Source organism: Calidris pugnax, unplaced genomic scaffold (assembly GCF_001431845.1).
Source record: "Calidris pugnax isolate Ruff unplaced genomic scaffold, ASM143184v1 scaffold39, whole genome shotgun sequence".
Lineage (NCBI taxonomy): Eukaryota > Metazoa > Chordata > Aves > Charadriiformes > Scolopacidae > Calidris > Calidris pugnax.
Genome location: NW_015090828.1, coordinates 3,074,076 through 3,096,529, shown reverse-complemented (window position 1 = coordinate 3,096,529; position 22,454 = coordinate 3,074,076). Strand labels below are relative to the sequence as shown.

At 38.1% G+C, this 22,454-nt stretch overlaps 1 protein-coding gene across 3 annotated transcripts in view; it reads right to left on the bottom strand.

Moving 5' to 3' along the window:
* Positions 1-22,454, bottom strand: part of WAPL (WAPL cohesin release factor) — a 67,512-nt gene that overhangs the window by 19,420 nt on the left and 25,638 nt on the right. For 2 of the 3 annotated variants that reach the window (XM_014940365.1, XM_014940362.1), the window contains exons 4-8: positions 20,088-20,206; positions 6,420-6,515; positions 3,141-3,293; positions 2,756-2,892; positions 538-649 (exon numbers count right to left, since the gene is read on the bottom strand). In XM_014940365.1, coding sequence (XP_014795851.1) covers positions 538-649; positions 2,756-2,892; positions 3,141-3,293; positions 6,420-6,515; positions 20,088-20,206 — 617 coding nt within the window. The remainder of the gene's footprint in view (positions 1-537; positions 650-2,755; positions 2,893-3,140; positions 3,294-6,419; positions 6,516-20,087; positions 20,207-22,454) is intronic. The other variant, XM_014940364.1, reaches the window with a different exon arrangement.

Here is a 22,454-nt window from a genome sequence, read left to right as displayed (position 1 = left end):
TTACCTTAAGGAGTTAAAATTCACCTTTCCTAGATCTACCATAGCACACTGCACATACTCAAGGCATCCTACAACTGCAACTCCAGCACTGCTCGAGACAACAAGCACAGGACATGAAAAATAGCACAACAGCTACAGAAAAGGCAATAATTCACATACAAGCAAGTCTGGAGATGAGCACTTAAAGCCATCTTTAATACAAAGAGAAAGGATTTCTTTCAAATGTATTGCATTTGAAGGAAATTAAAGCTATTAGAAAAGCTTAAGAGAAGATATAAAGTAGTAATCCAAAGCACAGTCAGTTTTTTTAAAAAGCTTAAATGGTTTTTTAAAAGGATTTCCAAACAGCGGAAGGGGAATTTGTCATTAGAGCACAGGTGCTCTTATTTTTAATTTCACTACAGGTTTCTAAAATGGAGCCACTGATGCCAGATGCACACAACAGTGGATGCTTGACCTTGAATTATGTGTACACAAAATTTATAGGAAGATGACAGGTATCATTAAATTTTAATGAAATACACAATGTATCCATACCTGATGGTGCTGGGAATCATCCAGTGTTTTGAAAACCATGGCTACCATCCCGTGTGCTCTCAGATGCATTCGGAAGCTGGGCATGGCGCACTTTGTCGCCAAGCTGATTACACTAGAGAAAATTAATCCTGGATTAGAACTAAAATGAACACATTTACAAAAAAGGCAGATAAACAAGCCTACAAAACGTGACCGACCATATACCTCAGAGCCTGACAAACTGTTGGGATGTTCCTTCTAAAATTGGTGTAAGGCAAGTTTGTAATTGGTGAGCAGAGCAGCTCGTTATTCAAGAGTTGCTTACCAGCATCAAACTATGTCTGCTTTATTTTAAGATTGGCTAAAAACAGGATTTGAAAGGGTACCCTGACCTTGCTTCTTTCAAACAAAAGTTGAAATAATTTCAAATAGTTAAATTGAAAGTAAAACGTTTATGGATTAAGCATGAAGCTCTGATTTAGAGGCACAGGAGAGCTAATTATGGGTCAAGGTATTATCAGAAATAATAATAATAATGTGAGCGTATGGATTAAGCATGAAGCTCTGATTTAGAGGCACAGGAGAGCTAATTATGGGTCAAGGTACTGTCAGAAATAATAATGTGAGCATCCACTGCCATCTAACATTTAACTAATTGACTGATTTGTCCCACTTATGCCTGGCAATACTTTTACAATGCAAAACCAAACATTTTTAGTATTTATTGCTGCATTTTTGGTTGATGGAAACACTACAGATTTCAGGAAAAATCTGACAAATATATTAGTCTAATCAGTGATCAGCATAACAGTTCTATTTTAGAAACGGAAGTCTTCCCCTACTTTTATTAGCAAGCTGTCTGCCATTTCTAGCACAGCTCAACATGTAGGCTATTAAAAATACATTGCTTATAAATGTGGACTAATGAGGGAGTGATTCTGCAATCAAGCCTTCCATGAGTACCGAGGAATCTTATTATCAAGACTCCTATGGTGTGGTGTTTAAAGCACAAGTGGTCTCTCTGTCTCCAATCACAACAGCACCAGTTAGAGCTTACCTACCAGTTTCTGATTCTTTTACGTCTATTCCTATCCTTACACATTGATTTCCTTTGGAAAAATACTTTTCTTTTAATTTGTTAACTGAAAGAAAAAATTTTTATGGTGTTTATACAAGTTACATTCCATGATATAAAATTGGAAAGTAAAAGTCAGTTTAAGATCTTAGGAAGGTGTCCATACAAGCAAATCATGTGCATTCCATATGAAAAACACCCCTAAACTGTCATTATGGTATTAATCTATTCTTATCATAATGCACATACAAACTGCATAATAGATTTCTTGTGTTTATATTCCAGCAACGATATTCTTTGCTAGTTTTTGAGGAACACAAAGAATAAATTTTTAAAATAGCTCTCTTAAAAGCGTATAAAGCTTTTTCTCATCCACAGTCAAATCTCAAGTAAACCGTCCTCATCACCTGTCTCTGTGGATTCAAGTTTTTCTTCTCTACCTTTTTAGTTTTGCTAAACAGAAAGGAAAATTTACAAATATACATATAAAAAAATTATTATATTGTTACAGAATATCATTCTAATTACTTTTATGTCCAGCGAACGGACACCAATATTAAGTCACAAACTTTTTCAAAACCAGCCTGGTATTTTTGATACTAACATCACAATAATGTGTAACTTTTATTAAGAGTGCAATGACTAGTTCAAGACAACTTAGGGAAGCTTCCAGTTAACATGGAGGCCACAATTCTTCCTGTGAATGTGCTGTTATTTCTCAACAAAGGATGAAGACCAGGTGGTTGGAGTTAAGCAGTGTCTCAGTACTACTTTAGTTCTAGATTATAGCCAGCAAATTTTCCAGCCTTAGGGTTCTTATTTTAGAATTGAATTTTGCATTAAAAACAGAACAGACATTGCACATAAGATTGCACTAAAGAAAGAGAAGTGATCAAAAAGTATTTTTTTAATTAATAGCAAGGAGACAAGTGTGTTGAAGCCGTCTCTTACTGCACAATTTTCTGTTTCATCTCCTTACTCATACTACTTTTGATTACTGACAATGTATTATCTTGATGATTCTTGTCAAGTTTTATCCTTTATAGCAGAAGTGCCAGGTAACCACCCAAACAACATTTTAAAGCACGGTCACTTCATTGATGAATATTTCATTCAGCATCTCTTTTAAATATAAGTTCAGTGTTTTATATTAAGATATCTTACCTAAGGCAACGTGTGTTTAGGGGCTGATTGCTCTTCAATCCACTTAGCAAGTACTCAATATCATCTGTGAACTCTTGATTTTCACCAAATTCCACTACATCATTGAAGTGCTTTACATGCTGAACAACAGTGTATAACTGGAAGAGACAAATATTTTGACCTAGGTAAGTTGCTCTTGGGATTGATTATAACCTTAACAAGCACAGTTTAAAAACTACTCAGTTTTGAGCGCAAGGAAACATTAAGAAGTTAACGAAGGCCATTCAACTATTTAGATAAAAATATTATCTTTAATAGGAAAGCCAGATCTCATTTTGACACTGTTCCTTCAGTACTTAGGTTTACCAATAATTCTTTATCTTAAAAATTTGTTAAGAATACTTACTTCTTTGTCTTCTTTCCTACATTTCAATGCAGTTACTATCTCTTGATAGGGCTGAGTAGGTATTGTCACAGTTTTTATCACTTTGGGAGGTGGTGCAGGAGCCTTAAAAACTCCATCATCTTTATGAATTGCCTCCTTTGAAGATAGCCTTACCTATTAATAAGAAAGTGCTAAAATGGGCAGATGTTTTGAGAAGGTAAACATACACTAAATACATCAGGAAACAGTACAGGTGTGCAATTGTCAAACTCACATTTTGGGACTATTCAGTCCTTGCCTTACACTACCAAGAGGTACCTAAGCTGCGTGATAAAGTACCTACTCTTAAAAAAAAAAAAAAGTCAGAAATTATATGCCTTTTTAAATACAAAAACCAGTTCTAAGTAGTCAGGAAAGCTCCAGTGGAATTCTGAAACTAAAAAAGGAAAAAAAAAAGAAGTCCTTTACACTGGTTCCTTAAGCTTTAGGGTAAGTAAACAAACCAAGTTCAGTGTTTAAAACCACTTATTTGTTGATATTTACAAGTATCTTACCCCCTCACACTGGAGCTTCTGAGCAACTGACTGAGCTGGTCGCTCTACTGAACCACCACACACTGCACTGGTCTGGAGACAAGCACAGCATCGAGCAACTGCTGTCTCAACACAGCCTCAACTGGAAAACCCTGCTTATCGCCTTCACCTCTGGCTACTGGGGGCTACTCAACTGCCACGCTCAGGGAGCAGCTGTCACAAACCCCACCTCTCCAGCCTCATACTCCAAACTCTATTTTGCCTGTAGGTAGAAGACTACCAATATAAACTTTGTAGCACCTTAAAAAATTGCACAGAGACGTAAGAGAGATATGGTACATGCCTCAAACAGGCAGAGCACTTTCTTAGAAATTCATGCTATTCTCCATACACTGGCCTTATTCATATTTGTGTTGTTAGTATTTTAGGAACATATAGCACAAAATACAGCAAAACCTATCCTGAACTTACAACAGGTAGCAGAGAACTTGATATTAGATCTAGAAAAGCTACCGACAAGTTTCCAGCCATCTTGGGCAAGTATTACAGGTTTCTCCTCAACCTACTCCTCTGTATTAGTTTGAGGCTACTAGAAGCTTAAGTGTCAGCTTCTCTTCAAATTGGCACAAATTCAGATCTGAAGACAAGCTACAGAAAACAAGGCATACAGGCAAGAGACCCCCAAATGCCATATTCTAAATGTACAAGTGCCAATGCCAGTGGTCATTTACTCACCCTCAGTCTCTAAGTAACATCATGTATTTAGTTTCCTTACATAGAAAAAAAATGAGATTTTTTTTCAAGTGTGACTGAAAGATACAGAATTAATACACAGGCACAGAGGATGCACTAATCGTAACTCACTACAGGGGATATTTTGAGAGCCTTCTTGTGCATTGTACATTGACAGTCAAAATTAAAATATGAACCAAAACAACCTGCTCTATTAATGGATTATTCTTTACATGCTGCCTCTATCACTGTCAGCACTTCAGTACTTGCTCACTGAGGCTCCAGTGGCAAAATGCTAATAAACCACCCTGAAGAGCTGGTTTAGAGCACAGACTGGAGGACTCTGATCTTATCAGTCTGTGAACAGAGGAGATCCACTGAAGTATCTCATCCAAGTCTTGGTTAATGGCTTCCCCTTCAAAGCAAATTCCAAGGGATCCTGGAGAGGCCATATGAAAGAGTACTTGGCATCAGCAGTTTGCACACTATGGGTTTCCCACTGTAAATCTAAGACAAAGTTATCCAGATCTTCAGGTAACAAAATTCTACCAAAATTAAAGAGGCAGGATCATCGGTGCAGGAATTACTGCTGACCATTTGGACTCTCTTGTAACTCTTCATCATACATGTAAATCAAGGTTAAAAAAAGTGAAGCAACTTCAGGTGCAGCACGGGGAGCAGATACAAATGAATTCCCTGAACTGGTTTGTTCAGCCAAACCTCTGCCATATTCCTGAATTAATATTTTGATGGTTCCAGTTACAAAGTGGAAGTTTGACATAAGACAAAATGTTTTTTCTGCGTATGAATGAATCATGCAGACATTCTCCCAGCCTGAAGAGGATATATTCAGAGTCTGTCTGAGAAGACTCCGACAAAATCTGCCTTTAACTTAGCTATCAGAGTGCTTCACAAAAATCAGTATCAATACAAAGATTCAGTAAGCAACAAAAGCTTCTGTTCAAATGCACATTACTTAAATTAAAGAAGGGGATTATGAGTAATCCAGGACTGAAACTTCTGCTCTCTCCTCAAACACTAGCAGTACTGGTTATCCCGTCATCTGCATTTTCCTGGCAATGCAGGTAAATTTGAAGAAAGGCAGTTCAGAATACTGTGAGGATGCAACCAAAACCAACCATAAATCAAAGAGGAACTAGGATCAGAACAACACACACAGCTGGAATTTAAAAAAACCAACCAAAAAACCCACCCTCAAAACCCCTAAAACTGTTGACAACAACAAAAGCTGAAGACCTATCACTGCAAAAACATCTACTTTCTGATTTTCAGTTCTCGGGCAAGAACTGTGAGCAAGGCACCAAACAAAATGAAGTTTACTGACAATGTACAATGCTCTCTTAGAATGACCAGTAACAACTTTTACACATATATAAACTCAACACTGAATTCTCAGGGTCTCAAAAGAGTTAAACAATTACCTTTAGCCCCAGAACAATAACTGATTTTTGAAAAAACAAGTTACTTCAAGAACAATTTTCACCTCTTGTCTACTTTTGGTAGACATGGTTATATCCAATGTTCATATTTGCACTTCTGGCTGTATAGAGAAAATTTTGTTTCTTTCATAGTGTCTGAAGACTCAAGTCAGCAATTCACAATACTTTACTCCATTAGAAAGGAAAAATAAACAAAATAGCTCTTTTTAAGCTTTTCCTTTTTGACCTTCAACTTGCTGATTTCTATGGGTATTAGCAAGTTAATGCTCAGGCTTCTCAGAGCAGATGAAATGGAGTTCATTGCTAGAAAGTTTAACTTCAGCAGGCTAGAGAACGTAACTTGACTGAAGTATTTTTTGTATCTGTACAATGAAGTGACATGGAAGATCCCATTCTGGAGTATTTCCACTGACAATTTCTTTTCTGTCAAATACCCAATGGCTCACATCACAAAGTGGATTTCGTTCTGAATTACTGTGACATTACCAGATATCAAGAACTTGTGTTTCAAAAAATATCAATGAATCTCAAAAGGAGATTTACTAAACTTGAGAAGAAACAAACCATCTACTTACGGGGACACTGGGAGTTTTCAAAACCGGTGGTGCTGGCAGAGCCTCTGATTCTGGCTGGTTCCAGTGTCTAGCATTATATACAGCTTTTGTGGGAGACTAGAAGATAAAAATAGAAGTTATTTTTTTAAGCAAATCTACCAGGAGTAACGATATACTTCAAAAATTACTGTAGTAATAATGTAGCCAAACAAGTTCATTTTTCCCCCTTCTGCCTTCCCACAAACACAAGTTCTCAATATTGTACATAGCAGAAAACCTGAAAGACTATGAAGCATCTGATGGTTTTAAAGACACACAGTCCCCTTCAAATGGCAAAAGACATAATACATATGTACCTCAAGAATTTTTCAGTGTTTCTACTTCAAGACAAAAGGCCTGCAACCTTCCTATAGACAAAACCAGACAGCTATGGGGAAAAAAAACAAAACCCAAACATGTCAGCAAACACCCCATCAGTGAAAGATATGACTAGTTTAGAATCAAAATGTAGGATTGCTATAGACTTTGATGCTTGCAGGAATAGAAAACACTCAAATGAAATGCCTTAATCTGCATTAATAAATTAAGAAGCCTTTTTTTCCTTCCTGCTCAAAAATGTGTCAAGGCAAATAAAAAAGCATCAAGATTTACTGTCCTTGAATTTTGGGGAAATACAATGTGATTCTTAGAGGAAGCAAAGACTTAGTTTACCAATCCAATTGCATACTAATAAAGCATTACAATTTTCCCAATTTTCCAACATGCCATATATTGTGTAAACTGTAAACATACCTCCTCACCTGCACTTATATAGCATTTTAAACATGGGGGGAAAATGGAAAAAAAAAAACAAACTTCAAAGAATATTAGCAGAATGAAAGCCTCAGCTACGTTTTCAGAACCCCAAAGACCCGTCAAGCACTAAATCATTTTAGTTTCCAGACAAGAGAAAAGCCTCTTTCTCTCCCAGCGAGCTTTGATGTGGTCATAAGAAACTTAACTTAGCGGGATTTTTTAATTATTTTTTAAAGCAGCATTCATGTACCATTCAGCAACAAACACATAATGGCCATCGTCTTAACAGTTTTATCCATTTTCCAAGGAAGCTCTTTTAAATAATCCATTTTCAGGTGATGAACACACAAAGTCCTTCAGTGGCCACATGTGGCCACCATGGCCATACGTAGGAATACCGAAGTAAGGGGTTTGATAATTTCAATTTTTAGCTTTCCCAAGCAACAGAAGCACTAACTTGCCCAATTTCCTGACAATCTCACCAAGGTCAAAAAGTTAAACTGAAAAACTAGTTCTAAGTTCAGGGTGCTACAGTTGCAAGAGGACATCTCTGCCCACAGATAGGAAGATGGTGTCGTATAGATCCTTATTTGAAAAAATTTAACTGCTGACAAAATGGTTAAAAAGTTAACTCTCTTTTCTTCTATACATTTCTGAGAAGCAGATTCTTACCCAGAATATGATTCAGGGTTTGCAATGAACAAAGAAAGGACAACTTAGTAACAAATGTGCTTTTTTTAAATCATGAAAGAGACAATGTTTCACAAATGTCTATGATGGAAAAGAACCACTGAATATTTTCTAGATACTCATTTTTTTTGTCCTTGAATTACTCACAACTGTTCCACAAATTATCTCAGCACATACTTAAGATTGGGAAGAGAAGGTGTAAGTTTCTGGGTGCCATATCCTGACATACAGGATAATTCAAGGAAATAACTCACTGTGTCGAGTAACCAGCATGAAAGTACAGCATATATTTAGTATCAGTTTCAGTTGATGCATAATTCTTCTTAACCTTGCAGGGAAGCTTAACCACTACAATTCTGACAGCAGTGTGCTACATTACAGCTGCCAGAAGTCCTATTAACAGGGGATATTCTTTATAAATAGTCCCAGACTCGGTTATGCTCTCAGATAGTATTCTATCCCTGCTTAAAGGATACAAATACATAAATATGCCTGAATTTCCTGTCTGGGAACTACATGCTGGGCAGAAGCTTTTCAGGTCTCTGCGACAGCACCCAGCGGGGAGATGCTGCAGGGAGCTGCACCTCACACAACAGCATCTGAGATTGATGCCTTTCTCTCAGCTCGACACAGAAAACGGGGGCACAGACCCAGGCAGGCTCTGCCACTGCTGCTGCTGCTGCAGCGCTCCCATTTTTATCAAGTTGAAGGGAAGGGCACCCCATACTCGCTGCCCTGGTACATGTCCTTGCTGGCCACGCCACAGGAGTGTCCCCAGTCTTGGCTTTTCAAAATGTAGCACCTCTGTCATGTATCCAAATATCCAAACAGCTGTGCCAGCATAACCCAAAGGTCCACACAGCATTAGTGTGTCTTCTTCAGCAGAGAGCAGCAGCTGATGCTTAGAGAGGAGTTCAACAGGGCACACAGATAAAGACAGTTGCTTCTAAATGCTCAGGGCTCAGAGGCTTCTTGAGTTAAACATGGCATCCTTTTTATTAAACAGTCAAAAATGGGCCTTTCTCCCCTGGTTTTCCTCGATACCTTACCAAATCAAAAGCTAGGGCACCCCAAAGTGTTTTGTGACAAGGCACTTTACAGCTTGCTGTGGCACTACCAATGCAGTATAGAAGAAAGACACATTTTATGTAAGAAATCAAGTAATGCCACCAATAAAAGCCCATTTTGAGAAACGAGGACATCCTCATTTAATAGGTATCTTGTAACAGAATCCAAACTGTAACTGAAAATGGTAATTCTTTAAAACCTCAAATACCTCTGGAAGGTTAGTTTTAGCCACTATCCCTTGCAGTATCTTCCACTTTTCAACCAAAGTAATTTCCCCTGTGATTCCATGCCTTCCCAGTAACACTTCATTAGACAGTAAGCGATGCTCCCCAGCATCCCTACCATCTGCTGTGGTGTCCCATCTCACACTGATGGCACACAGCTCTGCCACCAAACACACCTGCAAAAATCCAACGCTGCTTTCCAAAGAAATATTTTCTAATCAGTTCTACCACATCATGCACGGACTTTGGAGCCTTTCTTACAGCCCACACAGACATGGACATGGCATGTATTCATGGATGTATTCATCCCTCCTTTACAACCACTCCTTAAAGCAACGTTCACATTTTCCCTTGTCACACAAAACGAAGATGAATTTCCAAAACAATTGGAAAGAAACTGCACCGATACCGATCAATCAGTAAGCACCAGGTAGACTTGCTTTACATTACTGTGTGACAGAACTGAAGCCAAGAAAAGTCTCAAAGATCAAACGAATGCTGGTGAACAAAGACTTTTCAGAAGGGCTTGATCACAAAAGCAAATGGGTTTGTTTGGTTGGTTGGTTTTGGTGGGTTTTTTTAAGGCAACTCATCTTTGTGATAACAAGCTTCCCTGCAGAAGCAATAGTGATATTTAAGCAGCAGTAATTTAAGAAATGTACTTTCCCTTAAAGACAAGACAACCTTGCAATTATTCAAATAATGCCGACTTTCCTTTAAGAATTCTTCCTCTCAAGATTAACTTAGAATAGATGCAAGTGGAAGCACATCACTCCTTTGAATCCTGTGTTCTTAAGGCAAAGAAGTTCTGCAATATTAATCAGCTGTAAGAGCTTCTGCTGAATAGCAGAAGAGTTTCCTTTTTTCACATGTATAGAACTGACAGCTGTTTACACACAGATAGATGTCTGAAAGAGAGCAAATATTCCAGTGAGGGTATAAAGCATATTGTACTGTGGGACTCCACGTGAGGTTCTGAGGGGTGAACCCAGATGCAAAACCAGAGGAATGCCAGGGATTTTATAAAATGCACAGGGCTGTCAGTTTCATAAGATCATCTCCAAATGGCATAAACTATGGGTCATGCTTAACCTCCCACCCCTGAAAGCCTCAGAGCTGAAATTTTCAGGAGTTGGCACCCTGCACATACTGATGCAGTACTGCCTGCCATTCACAGATACAAGAATAGCAGAAAATAAGAGCCAGGGCCATGAGTCACGCTGAAAATACTAGCAAAACAAGAAAGACAGCAGCTATTTGCAGGCAAGAACACTTTCCAAGGTAGAAGACAATGGCAAAAGAAAACCCAAAACCATTTTTAACAGCTACCCTGATAAATGCATTATTTATATCTGAAGGGCATTCATTAAGACTGTATGCCAGATGCTTGTCTAAACTACAAGTTCCCAAAAAAAGCCAATAAACCAAAATATAGGCTTATTTACCACTCAGTATTCATCATCATTAAGGCTTCTACTCTGTCCTGCATGTCTGTCTTTGAACAGGAAAAAGATAGCATGTAGGTTATGCAGCACAGAACAAAATAAAGAAAAAAGGAAGGAATGAACATCAATTCATAGCAAAGAAAGAGAAATTACGCTTCAAAACAGGAAGATGGAATATCAACTCGGCACAGGCTGAGTTTTTGTGTATAAAACACCAAAAAAAAGTTAATTTGGACTCCAGATAAGAGAGCAGTTTTCAACAGCAGTTTAAAAAAACAGAAGGAAACAAGTCATTTATTCAGTGTTCAAAACGTGAACCAGATCTCCATTATTTGGACCATGCTAGCAGATTAGTTCAAATAAATCACCTCTGGGTGCCATAGACCACTTAATCGTGAGCTGCTATACCATTTAATGCAGTACCCAAAAACCATCATGCCTGCACGTCACCAGATAACTACGGGTTGTTAGTCAGCCAAGGCTGAAGAGTATCGGCAGCGGGCAACACAATGAGTGGGGGGCAAAAAAATGTCCCTGAAGCTCTTCTTGCATCAGACTTCTGAAGTACTGCAAAATGCATTTTCTTCCTCAAAGCTCAAAAGGAGGCCTCCAGGGCAGAACAAGACGATGGTCAAACATTCAAGTGAAACATGAAAATTTAACTTGAAGAAACAGGACAGTTTGATAAACATGAGATTCAATTTCTTTAACAGAAGAAGCCAATGCTGTTCTGTATGCTGCTTATACTGAGTGTACTCAAAACCACTCAGCTCAGAAGCAGAAGCCATATGGTTATGGTTACTAATTTGGCCTGAAACCTACGGTAAACCTAATTAAAAGGGACAGGGTACAACAGTTTATATCACCGCAATACTGGAAACATATCACTTCAACCAAGAGAAGAGAAAAACCTGCATCTGCCTGCAAGCAACTGTAGTGGCACAAACCCATTCTTGTAAAAATTGTTAGACAAAATTCTTGTCCTCTTTGTTGCTACAGAAAGGCAGAGACACACACACCCGCCTCCCACCCCCCATTAATCCTAATCTACTCAAAGTGTATCAACCTATTAACGAGAAAGCCTTACAAAATTGCAACAGCAATGAAATTCCAGTGGTCATATGGTTGGGGTACGTGTGCATGTAGACCCACAGAAGCGTTGCCATTTGGATCAGTAAAACATATTTCAAAGAAATCTCCCCAGATGTCCTCAGTTAATACATTGTGGTTTGCCACCACTGAGTCTCCGAGTACGCTTACCTGATTCCTTCCCAATGAAACTAAACTTGGAGATGCTCTTTCAGCAAGCACCTACCTCATGCCAGCTGTTCCTGGGCACTCCCTAAAGCTGATCAGAATAAAGCTAATTCAAAGTAAAAATCTCTAGACGTGTATAATGGGGACATTGGGCTCTCAACACCAACTGCTTCACCCTCGTGTTCCAGCACATAAAGTCACAGACAGAGCTGAGTGAACCGACCACGCTCATACAGTACATGGGAGCTGTGAAGACAATTTTGCATATTGATTTGCATATAAATTAAGCTGCCACTGGGAAATGAAACTGGTATATTTTAATCTCTTTGAGTGTTTTTTCCTGTTTTAGAGCTTTCTACAGGACTGAGGCCTTGTGCAATGTAACATTTACCCTACTCAGTTATCCTGTGTTACCTAATTACTAAAACACTGAGTTAATTACCAGGAACTATGTAATTCATGGGGAGAAGGGAGGAATGCAAAGATGCAAGAGAGAATCTGGTTTCAAAAAATGTTTTAATGCATCTTTGCTTCTTGCCTTAGAGTTAATACCAGTAGGACATGGAAGTATAAAACACCAAGTTTCCACTGTGACATTAAACATTTTCCATTCAACTGGATTTCTCTACTTACTGAAAAGTGTAAGTACACACGGGGAGGATTTCCAGGCTTATTTTTCATTTGTTCCTCTTGTCTCTATGAGGACACGGCCTGTTACCTTCACGTTGCACTTCGCATCCCTCCCTTTCTCAGCACAGAGCTACAGCTCAACTGGTAACATCCTTCTTGACATTGCACAGGAAAAGAAACACACTCCCAGTAACGCAACCACCACAGCTCTACCAACAGTCACCCGTGGGGCACAGACGAGGAAGCAGTTTTGCCAAGTGGAAGGATCTCAGCTCAGCATCTATCAGAACACACCCTTCTTCACCATGCTTTAACATGAAGGAGTGGGAAGAAAATAATTTTGATCAGCATCAAACGATTATCTTGAAGCTAACAGACCAACTCGAGGCATTCGCTTCCACTCTTGAGATGGCTTCAAAGTGTTATGTTCCCAACTCAGTTCAGTAAAATTACAAGGGGCTACTTCATTCTTCAAATTAGGTGAATAATCTAAAAACCTGCCAGTCCTGATTAGTATCCTGTTTACTAACTTAAAAATTAAGAATTGGCTTTGGTCTATTTACAGTAATAATAGAAGAAAAAAAAACAATCCCTAAATGGTAAGCACTAGGGAGCCAGTATTAAATAAATATGCTTACCCAAGCACTTGAGTTTGCAAAGGGTAAGGCAAATAATTGTATCAATATGAAGCTTTGGTTTTTAACAAATTTACTATTTATTCTTACTTTTTATCATCTTTTATCTATTTTTTAAAGTTCATTTTTATTCCAGCAATATGAAAGCTGCTTAAAACATACATGCTGTTTATAATCGGTTAGCACTTAGAACAACTCATCTCTTGTGCAACATTCCAACAAATAATTTTTGGACAAAAAAACCCCACAAAACCCACTTCAGTTCAGGACTGGGCAGACCATCTGCCAAAAGCACCAAGCAGTAAATGAAAGGAATGTACTGCAGAAGCAGCAACATGCTGTCACAGGTTGTCAGCTCTGACCACCACTGTTTGTCAAAGCGCTGATGAAACAGACTGCTGGCTTAGTGCTAAACCCAGACAAGCCAGAGATCTCACAGAATATTTTGATTGTCAAAATTCAGCTCAACTCCTCAACAGAGTCAAAATAGCAAATGTGAACAAATCATCTTTCCTATTAAAAAAAAAAAAAAAAAGGGCAATTTTGACATCCTAAATCAGGATGCAAATAGCAGCTCAATGTGTGCAGTATCAGCAGTTTCCCATCACTGAAAAAAAGCTTTGTTATAACTGTTTGTTCTTTTGGTAGGACACTTCTCCTAAAGGTTATGCAAGATAAAAGACAAACAGTTCTTTTTAAAATTAGTCCTGACCAGTCTACTCTGATCCTACCATTAAATGGATGGAGAGGGCTACGACTGATTGAGCAACTCTTCATAAACTTACACTTCCAATGTTGCTTTTCCAAGACTATTTACTTAAAATAAGCTACGGAAAAATGATTAACCAAAGCTGCCAGAGGTTGTGCACTTAAGATAGATTAATCTTTACATACGTGAAATCTAAAAAAACAAAACCAATTAACATCTTTAAAAATATAAGCTGGGGAAATGCAGACTCATGTGCAGGCAAGCAAAAATAAATGCTACTTGCAGGATGTCTTTGATAAACATCTACTGTAAAGTATAATACAAGCTAAGTGGAAAACTACAGATCAGAGCACAGCCTAGTTTCTTTCCCCTCCCACGCACACGTCATGGTCATATTAGCTGTAAGATTACTCAGTCAAACCAGGAGCCATGCTTGGGTTCATACTTCTTCAATTTCAAAACACTTTTAAAGATCAGGTACAAGTATTTCGTCTTGGAATTCAAGTAAACTTAGACACAGGGTTTGTTTCAGGCTGGTATTTATAGCTTCTTCCAGTCAGTGTGAAGCACCAGTGGAAAAAGCTCACACCAACCTGTAAAGGATCTCACAGGTTATACCCTTAAACTCGTGTTACAGCAAATCCTATCAGGAACAACAGGATCACACGTTAGCTTTATTTTCAAGGACTGACGGTTTCTCAGCACCTAAAATTTGTAACAGGAAAATGGCAACTCAGTGAAAACAACCCACCCATGGAAAAAAACCTGCCTACAGGGCAAGAAAGATGCAATAAATACTGAAGTATGGACCAGTTGCAGATCACACTGAGGTCACACAGAAGAAAACAAGTTGTTTTGTTTTGGATTTTTTTGCTGCTTCAGCAGTTGATAACTGGAAATTAGTGCTCTTCACGCAGCAGTAATTAAACACGTCCTTCCAACTAATCCATCCAAAAACCACATTTTGAAATCCTGCACACATTTCTGTAGCTTGTTGGGCACAAAACACAGCCGTTATTCGTAAAAAGTTAATAAAACATGAAAAGCGATAAGTAGTTACAAGGTTATGACTGGATCAAGTTTTTAACTCTGATACCGAGTTGAGCAGCAGCCTGTTGGCTAAGCCATGGCTGAATTCAGCAATGATTTCATTCATGTGTTCAACACTACTGTCAGGACTAACTCTATTAATGTCACTTGATCAAAGTAACGCATGTAATCCTGCTAACGCCGCCTGTGTTTAGTGAGCATTTCTCAGTTGCAATGTTGACTTAACCAGGTTAAGACGACTTAATCTCTCTTCTTTGGTCCCCTCCACTGAGTGCATACAATTGTTTACAGTCTCCCAGTGAACCCAGACTGAGATTTATGTTAAATGTTTCCTTTTAGTGGGTTGTTTTTTTTAAAAGACAGATGGGTCCCTCCATTTAGCTCAATATACAGCCTTGGGAGACTGAAGGAGCAAGAAAACAGGAGCGAGCAGGTGGAGCAAAAGGAGAGCAAAGGCAGCTTCACCAAATCCTTCTGTCAGTACTTTTTGTCCTTTTCAGGCAAAACCAGTCCTTGCAGGAGGTTGGGTTTTGTTGGGTTTGGAGGGGGTTTGGTTGTGGTTTTTTGGTTGTTGTTGCTGTTTTTTAATGCGTAATGTAAGAGGATCTCAGGTTTTCCTCACAAAGGCATTCCACACTAGTGGAACAGCTTTCAAGCAATGCCACTCTTAAAAACAAGGAAAGTGCTTTGCACAGTAAACTCTGTGCTCCAGTATTTGAGCGAGTGGCACAAATGAAACGCCGTAATAATCAAGTTAGTGGCCAAGAGGTTTTCCCATACCTCTTCCTCTACAACCCAACATGTGCGTGACAAGAGGAAAAAAACCCAACACACTGATGTAATGTTCTTCTTCCCATATACGGTGCACGTGTGGGGAAATATAGAGTCACAAAACAGACAGGTTTTCTAGAGCTAAGACCTCAACAGGTGAGTTTAGAGAAACTTTTCCAGGCATCACAAGAGAACAAGAAAAAAAAAATTTAAACTAGTTTAAATTTTTTTTAAACATTCAATTTTCATTGCAAAAGTGCATAGTTAAGGGGAAAGCACCGATTTTAACTATAGTCAGAAGTCACTAAGCCACGGACTAGCACTCAGGTTAGTTTTGAGTTTGAACAATAGTCCATGATATCACCAATGTGGATTGTCCATCCAGGCAGTACTTTCTTCCTCATGTTACCAATCATAAAAAGTTTGTTTTATCCTCTCAAGAAAATGTCAGTCTTTTATAGGTGCTAAATTGCATTCTGTCAGTACTAGCATGGAAACTTTATGAAATATACTCAGTGCAAAAAATATCAACATCTAAGAAATGACTTGTTTCTAAAGTTCACCTTTCTAAGGCACGGAAAAGAAAATAATCCTGATACAGCACTCATCTAATACCTTGTAATTTCATGCCACGTTGAGAAAACAGAACATGGAGACTGCTTCTGGGTTATGTCTAACTTGCAAGAGTCAGTGCTTTCTCCTGTTATACCTCCTTTGTCCCACTTCACACGACACAGTTAAGTCCTCCCATATGTCTTAGCAGCACTGAAGAGCACTAACAGAAGAATTAAAGTCTTTCCCCTCTCCCTGGCCCCTCAAGCTGAAAGGCTCTCATACCTTTTAATTACAATTTGCAACTCTATTTGCATTCTTACCTTAGAGTATTCAAAGGTAATCAGTATTCACCTCGTCTAGGTTGGCTTCCTATGGCCACAGGCAGAACCCGGATCAGCACAGAGTTGCAGGTCACTAGGATACATTTTGAGCTTAAGAGCAGAGGGCCATCCCAGATAATTTGCAGTTCAGAGGATCTGGTGGTCCTTAATGACTCGCTGGACAACAGAAACACTGAACTGACAGTACAGATCTGGCACAAAATACCAGGCACAGTCATCAACTTCTAGAACTGATCAATCAAAAGACTAAGTTTGGGGACAGGCTAGTTCTCTTTAGCTTACATTTATAAGTGGGTTTTTTTCCCCCAGATTCCTATTTGAAGTCATACAGTTTGTGTAAGACCACTGGGACTTTGTTCCAGAGTATTCCTACAAAAAAACTGATTCTCCTCACCTGCTGACTCCAGCCAAATCTGTGGTGAGAGGGGCAGGATCAAGAAATCTGAGGAAATAATTTTTATGGTCTCTATTTTCAAGCCTTTATTCTAAGCAGATTTGGACAATAGCAACAAAAAAGTTCTTGTATACCTTAACATTTTTTACATGATGATTGAGAATTAGAAGGGAAACTAAGCTCAAACTAAGCAGGTGGGCATATTGCAGCCCCAGAGAGTCCCCAGACTTACGTGCTAGAGCATGAGTTACTGAACCAGTTGAATTAAAATTGTAAACAGCTGCAAAAAAACTTTTGCAGATGTTACTCATGTATGCTTCACACCCATAATTTGCAAGTCAAGTAATGCCAATATTTATGTACTGTAAGTACATAATTATGTTGCTACAGAACATAATCTTCCCCCTGTAACTCAGGCTCAGGATAAAGAGAAAACTCACTTAAAAGCAGAATTCTGGTTGAGCCTTTACATACCTATCATCATGTACATGCTACGGCAAATTTTATACTCATTATTACGTGTGTAAATAGTCAGTGATTTCAGTGAGACTCCTTATGTTAAAAGCAGTTTTTAGAAACACTGTTATTCACTAGGTCAATGTCTGTCATCTTTTATTACACATATGCTCGAAGTTTCAAGAACTGGACTTTACCATTAGAGTACAATGGTCAGGTTTCACAAGCACAAACATGGGCCAGAGTCCCGCTGAGCACGGACTGGAAAAATTACTTCAGCTCTCTGGATCTCCTGAAGTTTAACAATACCACCTGTTGCTTCCTGAGAAACAGAGCTGTTTGCTTTTCAGCTCAGTGGGATGCCAAGCACCATACCTCTAACATCCCCATCTAGCAGAAAATAATTAATACTACATCTGCTAATTTCTACAAGAAAAAAAAAAGGGTGATGAGATAGAGAAGAAGTTTCAGATATATATTTTTATTACTATTTTTTCAGATAATTTAGTTATGGTCAAATTAATACTTGTAGGGTTTTTTTCATTCCCAGAATGAAAATTCCCTTAAGATACAACTGGAATTACGAGTCTCTATCTATAGTTTAGGAGATAATTATAGTGTCTCTAATTACCATCAAAACAAGCTTTACAAGCTTTTTTAGTAACTCCATGTAGCAGCCGTATGATTAGAGAACATTAAAGTTTAAAATCTAAATTGCAATTTTTACTTCTAGCTGCATTATATCACTAAGGGGTCAAAAACGCTGCTTAATTCTCACCTTTCCCACTCAAATTAAGTTTATTCCCGACTGAGAATTTTCTAGAGTTGAAACCATTTTCTCTCATACAGGATGATACTGCTGTAAGGTTTTTTCCACATAATTTCATTATATATACATTCAAAATTAATTAAAAGTTTTCCTATAAACCCTCAAGTATTTAAAGAATAAAAATTAAATCATAAACACATAAAGTGCTATTACAGAATAGCATTTGAAGCATAAAAATATTTAAACATGAAAAAGATATTCCACATTTACCAGAACACCACAGCTGTTTTATGCTGCTTAAAAATACAGCAAAAAAGGTACCATTAAATTTACATACCCCGTACTTCCGTTGCTCTATCTACTGTAACACGTTCACTGACAGAAAGCTGATTTTGTAAAAAAACAGTTATTTAATCAGCAGAAGCTGAGGAACTCTCATCTTCAAAAAAATACTATTTCAGTTCTGATAAGACCCTTCTCCCTTATCGATAGCCCAACGTCAAACCCTCGAGGCAGGAGTTGGCAGCCAAGGGCTCCCCATTCTGCCCAAAGTCACCAAGCAACAAGAAGTGATACTTCTTTTCAAAAGGGCATCACAACTGGCACTACTTATTGGTCATGTGTTCCTCCCAAATGAAAACGTTCCCTTGCGTGTTTTGAGAAATGAAACAAATTTGTCCTCCTTCCTCCACCCACAAATCCACATTCTTAAATGGAAAATGATTACATATCAACACAGCTGGGGAGAGAATAAATCTTCTGGTTCTGGAAGACTAAAAAAACCCTTAAAAATTACTTCAAGTGAAACTATCACATAACACAAGTAATTAGCTACCTTTTTTTAGAATGAGATTTAATTATTAGAATTTGTTAGGGAAAATAAAAAGAAAAATACTTTTCAAAAAATAATCCTTAGAACTATCAGACTGCTGAACACATACAAAAGAGAGTTTCTGTTACACCAATACAACTGCCAGGTCTTGCAGAACTTAAGGAATGCAAAGGGAAAGGAGAAATGCATGTGCATTTCCCTCTCCAGTTCCCTCTTTCTCTTATTATACCAGTTCTAGTCTGCAACAATGGTGAGACAGCTACTCCCTTCACCAGACTACGGGAATGTGCTACACCAAAAACATATGAAAAGGCCTTAAGCATTAGAAAAGGCTATCTTGGACAATCAAGTCAAAAAAGCTTCATTTAATAGAGATTACATGGATCCCACTATTGCAAACTTGCACCTATTAACTAACCAGTTTTTGCTGTATGCACCTTTTTAAAAGCCTCAAAATACTGAGTAACCATTCCCAACAGGTAAGATAAACCACACATGGCATCAACAAAATGAGTACGCTCCATTCACAGTATGAAGGGGTAAATTCATGCTGAATACTACATAGTTGGGCTATATGGGGGTGGGATTGGGGATTACTTTTTTTTCTCTAAAAGAAAATCTCATTTTTCTACGTGGTATAAAGGCCCTTGTGCTTACAAAGACCATACCGATATCAAATTTGAAGCTTTCAGAAAGGTTCAATCCTATAATATGATAGATCTTTCTTGAGAGAGTAAAGAAAGAAGACAGACAAAATTAAAAAACAACCCACACAGCATTTAACGGTGCTTTGCTTTAATGATCATCTAGAAAGGAATGCATCTAGGCTGCGTGTTACCATCGTCCAACCCCAGACCTGCAACTGAAAAGTTAAATTCCCAATAATCAATACAACAATTTTGCACTTGGAGGTTTTACCTTTCCAGATATAACCTTAAAAACCAACAAATTATCTAAGTGCAGATATAATCTGAGACAAAAGCCCTGTTACATTTATAGGAAGAAACACTTTAATTAACACTTCAGAATTGGTAAGACCTTTGTCTTGGTCTCAGTATTATTACTCACCCGCTTTGGCCCACTAAAAATCTTTCTGGTGTTTTCCTTAGATTTATCACCTTGTTTATTTGTGGATTTCTTATTGCCTTCAGGCACACCAGATGCATCCTCTGAAAACTCCAGAAGATCTGTAAAAGGTAAATATAGACATGAAACAACCCTACTGAAAAGCTGTTGAACTGCTAGAGCGTATCTTGCATCTGACATTTCCACATGTATAGCTTCTGATGTTATATATATATATATATATATATTTATATATATTTATATTTATATATATTAAACAACCTTCATCAGAAAAACTAACTTTAAAAAGCCAAACACAGACCTGGATGGAGCTCAGGTTTACTGACTGGATTGTCATAACACATAGAAGGTACACTACAAGGTACAGGGTCACAATTATTATAGAACCTCTTGCCCATTGTGTAAGCTCCAAGTTGTTATTTCCCATTTTGGACTCGTGAATCCCTGGTCACCTTTTAGACGTGCTTACTTACGGCTGACTGCGCCACGTCTGAGCAGCAGATGAATTAAACATTAGATAGGGCTCTTCAGAAGTGTGAGATGAAGAGATTTAGAAGAAGAATATTTCCCACTTCAATTACAGGACCAAAGAATTGATCCTACTTCACTTCTTATGAAGGCAGCCTGTTCATATTTGCTTATTCTGCTCTAAACAGTATTAAAAAAATAATAGGGTCATCAGCTTAGAAAGGAGCCAGCTAGAAGGAGCCACTGAAATGGCCTTTTGATGTATTCAATACTTGCCTTACTGGTAGTTCCAGTACTCAGTTTTGGACTGTAAAACTATAATTCACTGATCTAATTAAATTCTTGTCCTGTTTTTTTTTTTTTCTTTATATTTGTGTTGTGTTTGAAGCATTCTCCCTTGGAGATCAGCTTACTTCTTACACTTGGCACAAACCAGAAGTTACCATAAATTTCAAGATGGCAATAAAGACAGGCGCAGATAAGCACTGTTTCATCTGATAAACACTTTAGAAAACTGATCTATTCCAGAGAAGCTGCTGCTACTTGGAAACTGCGCTGCAAAAATGCGAGCAGGTTGGATCGGTTACACCAATCCCAAGAGCACTCACGCCCAGTAAACAAGCACCTGGGTAAGGAGGAAATCAAAAGCAAATCAGGCAAGCAAATTTCTAACGGCACTTGCAAGGACACAAAACTTATCCAGTCTGAGGGATATGAGTACCTTTAAAATAAGGCTCAAAAGTTTCTTAAATTGCAGTAAATTTCAATGAGGTTGGCAGCAGCAGGGCAGGCAGGATGCCCACTGCATGGCACCTACTGGAACCAGTCTCTGGCATCCCAGCCCACTGGTTTTCAGTTTAGTTGTAGTTAAGTTAGTAGTTAAGAATGCAACCAGAATAAACCCTCTAAAAATAACCAACTTTAGACTAATTTTATCAAAACATCTTCTAACAGAGAAAAAAATATTATAGACCAATTTTCATTAATCCAAATAAAGCAAAACTACTTCTAAATCTATATATAAGTCCACTCAGTTCTTTGCTGGAACTTACCAATTAAAGGAGTCAAATCAAATTGCTTTGATACACATAGTTACAAATCCTGAATACTTCTGAAGAAGCCAGGCCCTGAATGCAATTCCCGAAGGAAATCAAACCAACAGAACTGGACCCTCTTATTGTAGATTAAAAGCTAAAAAGTAACTCACTTGACTACAGCAATTACAAACATGAGGTCACTCCAGAAATGCAAGATGTGTTTTCACCCACCAGACCACCACAGTGGTGCCTTGTGCTAAGACTTGGAGCCAGTATTGTAGTTAATAATCATTAATAGTGTTCCCTATCAACTAAGCCAGATTTTTAAATCATCTAAGTTTCTTTGAGTTCTACACCTATGCCATCCTGAACTATCCCATTTAAATTAGGTAATTTCAAAAATTCAAAGAAAATTCTTGATAAAAAATTTTCAGCTCCCACTTATAATAGGATAATTTTGCATTGTTTGATGTTGCTGCCATATCAAACATTTTTATGATTAGTTTCGTAACATTATCTGGAATTTTTTCTTTTGAGCAATGCTCTTTGAGGCCTTCTAGGTATTGTAAAAGCACTCTGGATCCGTATCTTACCAGATTTTCAAATCTGAACTAAATAGGATGCAGTGGAAGTCTTGTGTTACTATTACCTGAGCCAGGCAGAGACAGGAGCAGTTTGGTAAGCAGTGACACTAATGAAGCTTGTTTGCCACTGGTTCTCTCTCATATGGATGTTTTTTCCCCCATTCACAGGAAAAACGAGTGTATTGACCTTTTCCTCAATATGGGAGCATGTAAAGCCTTTTCTCCTCTATCCAACCATTTTCAAGGCATTTATAATCTTC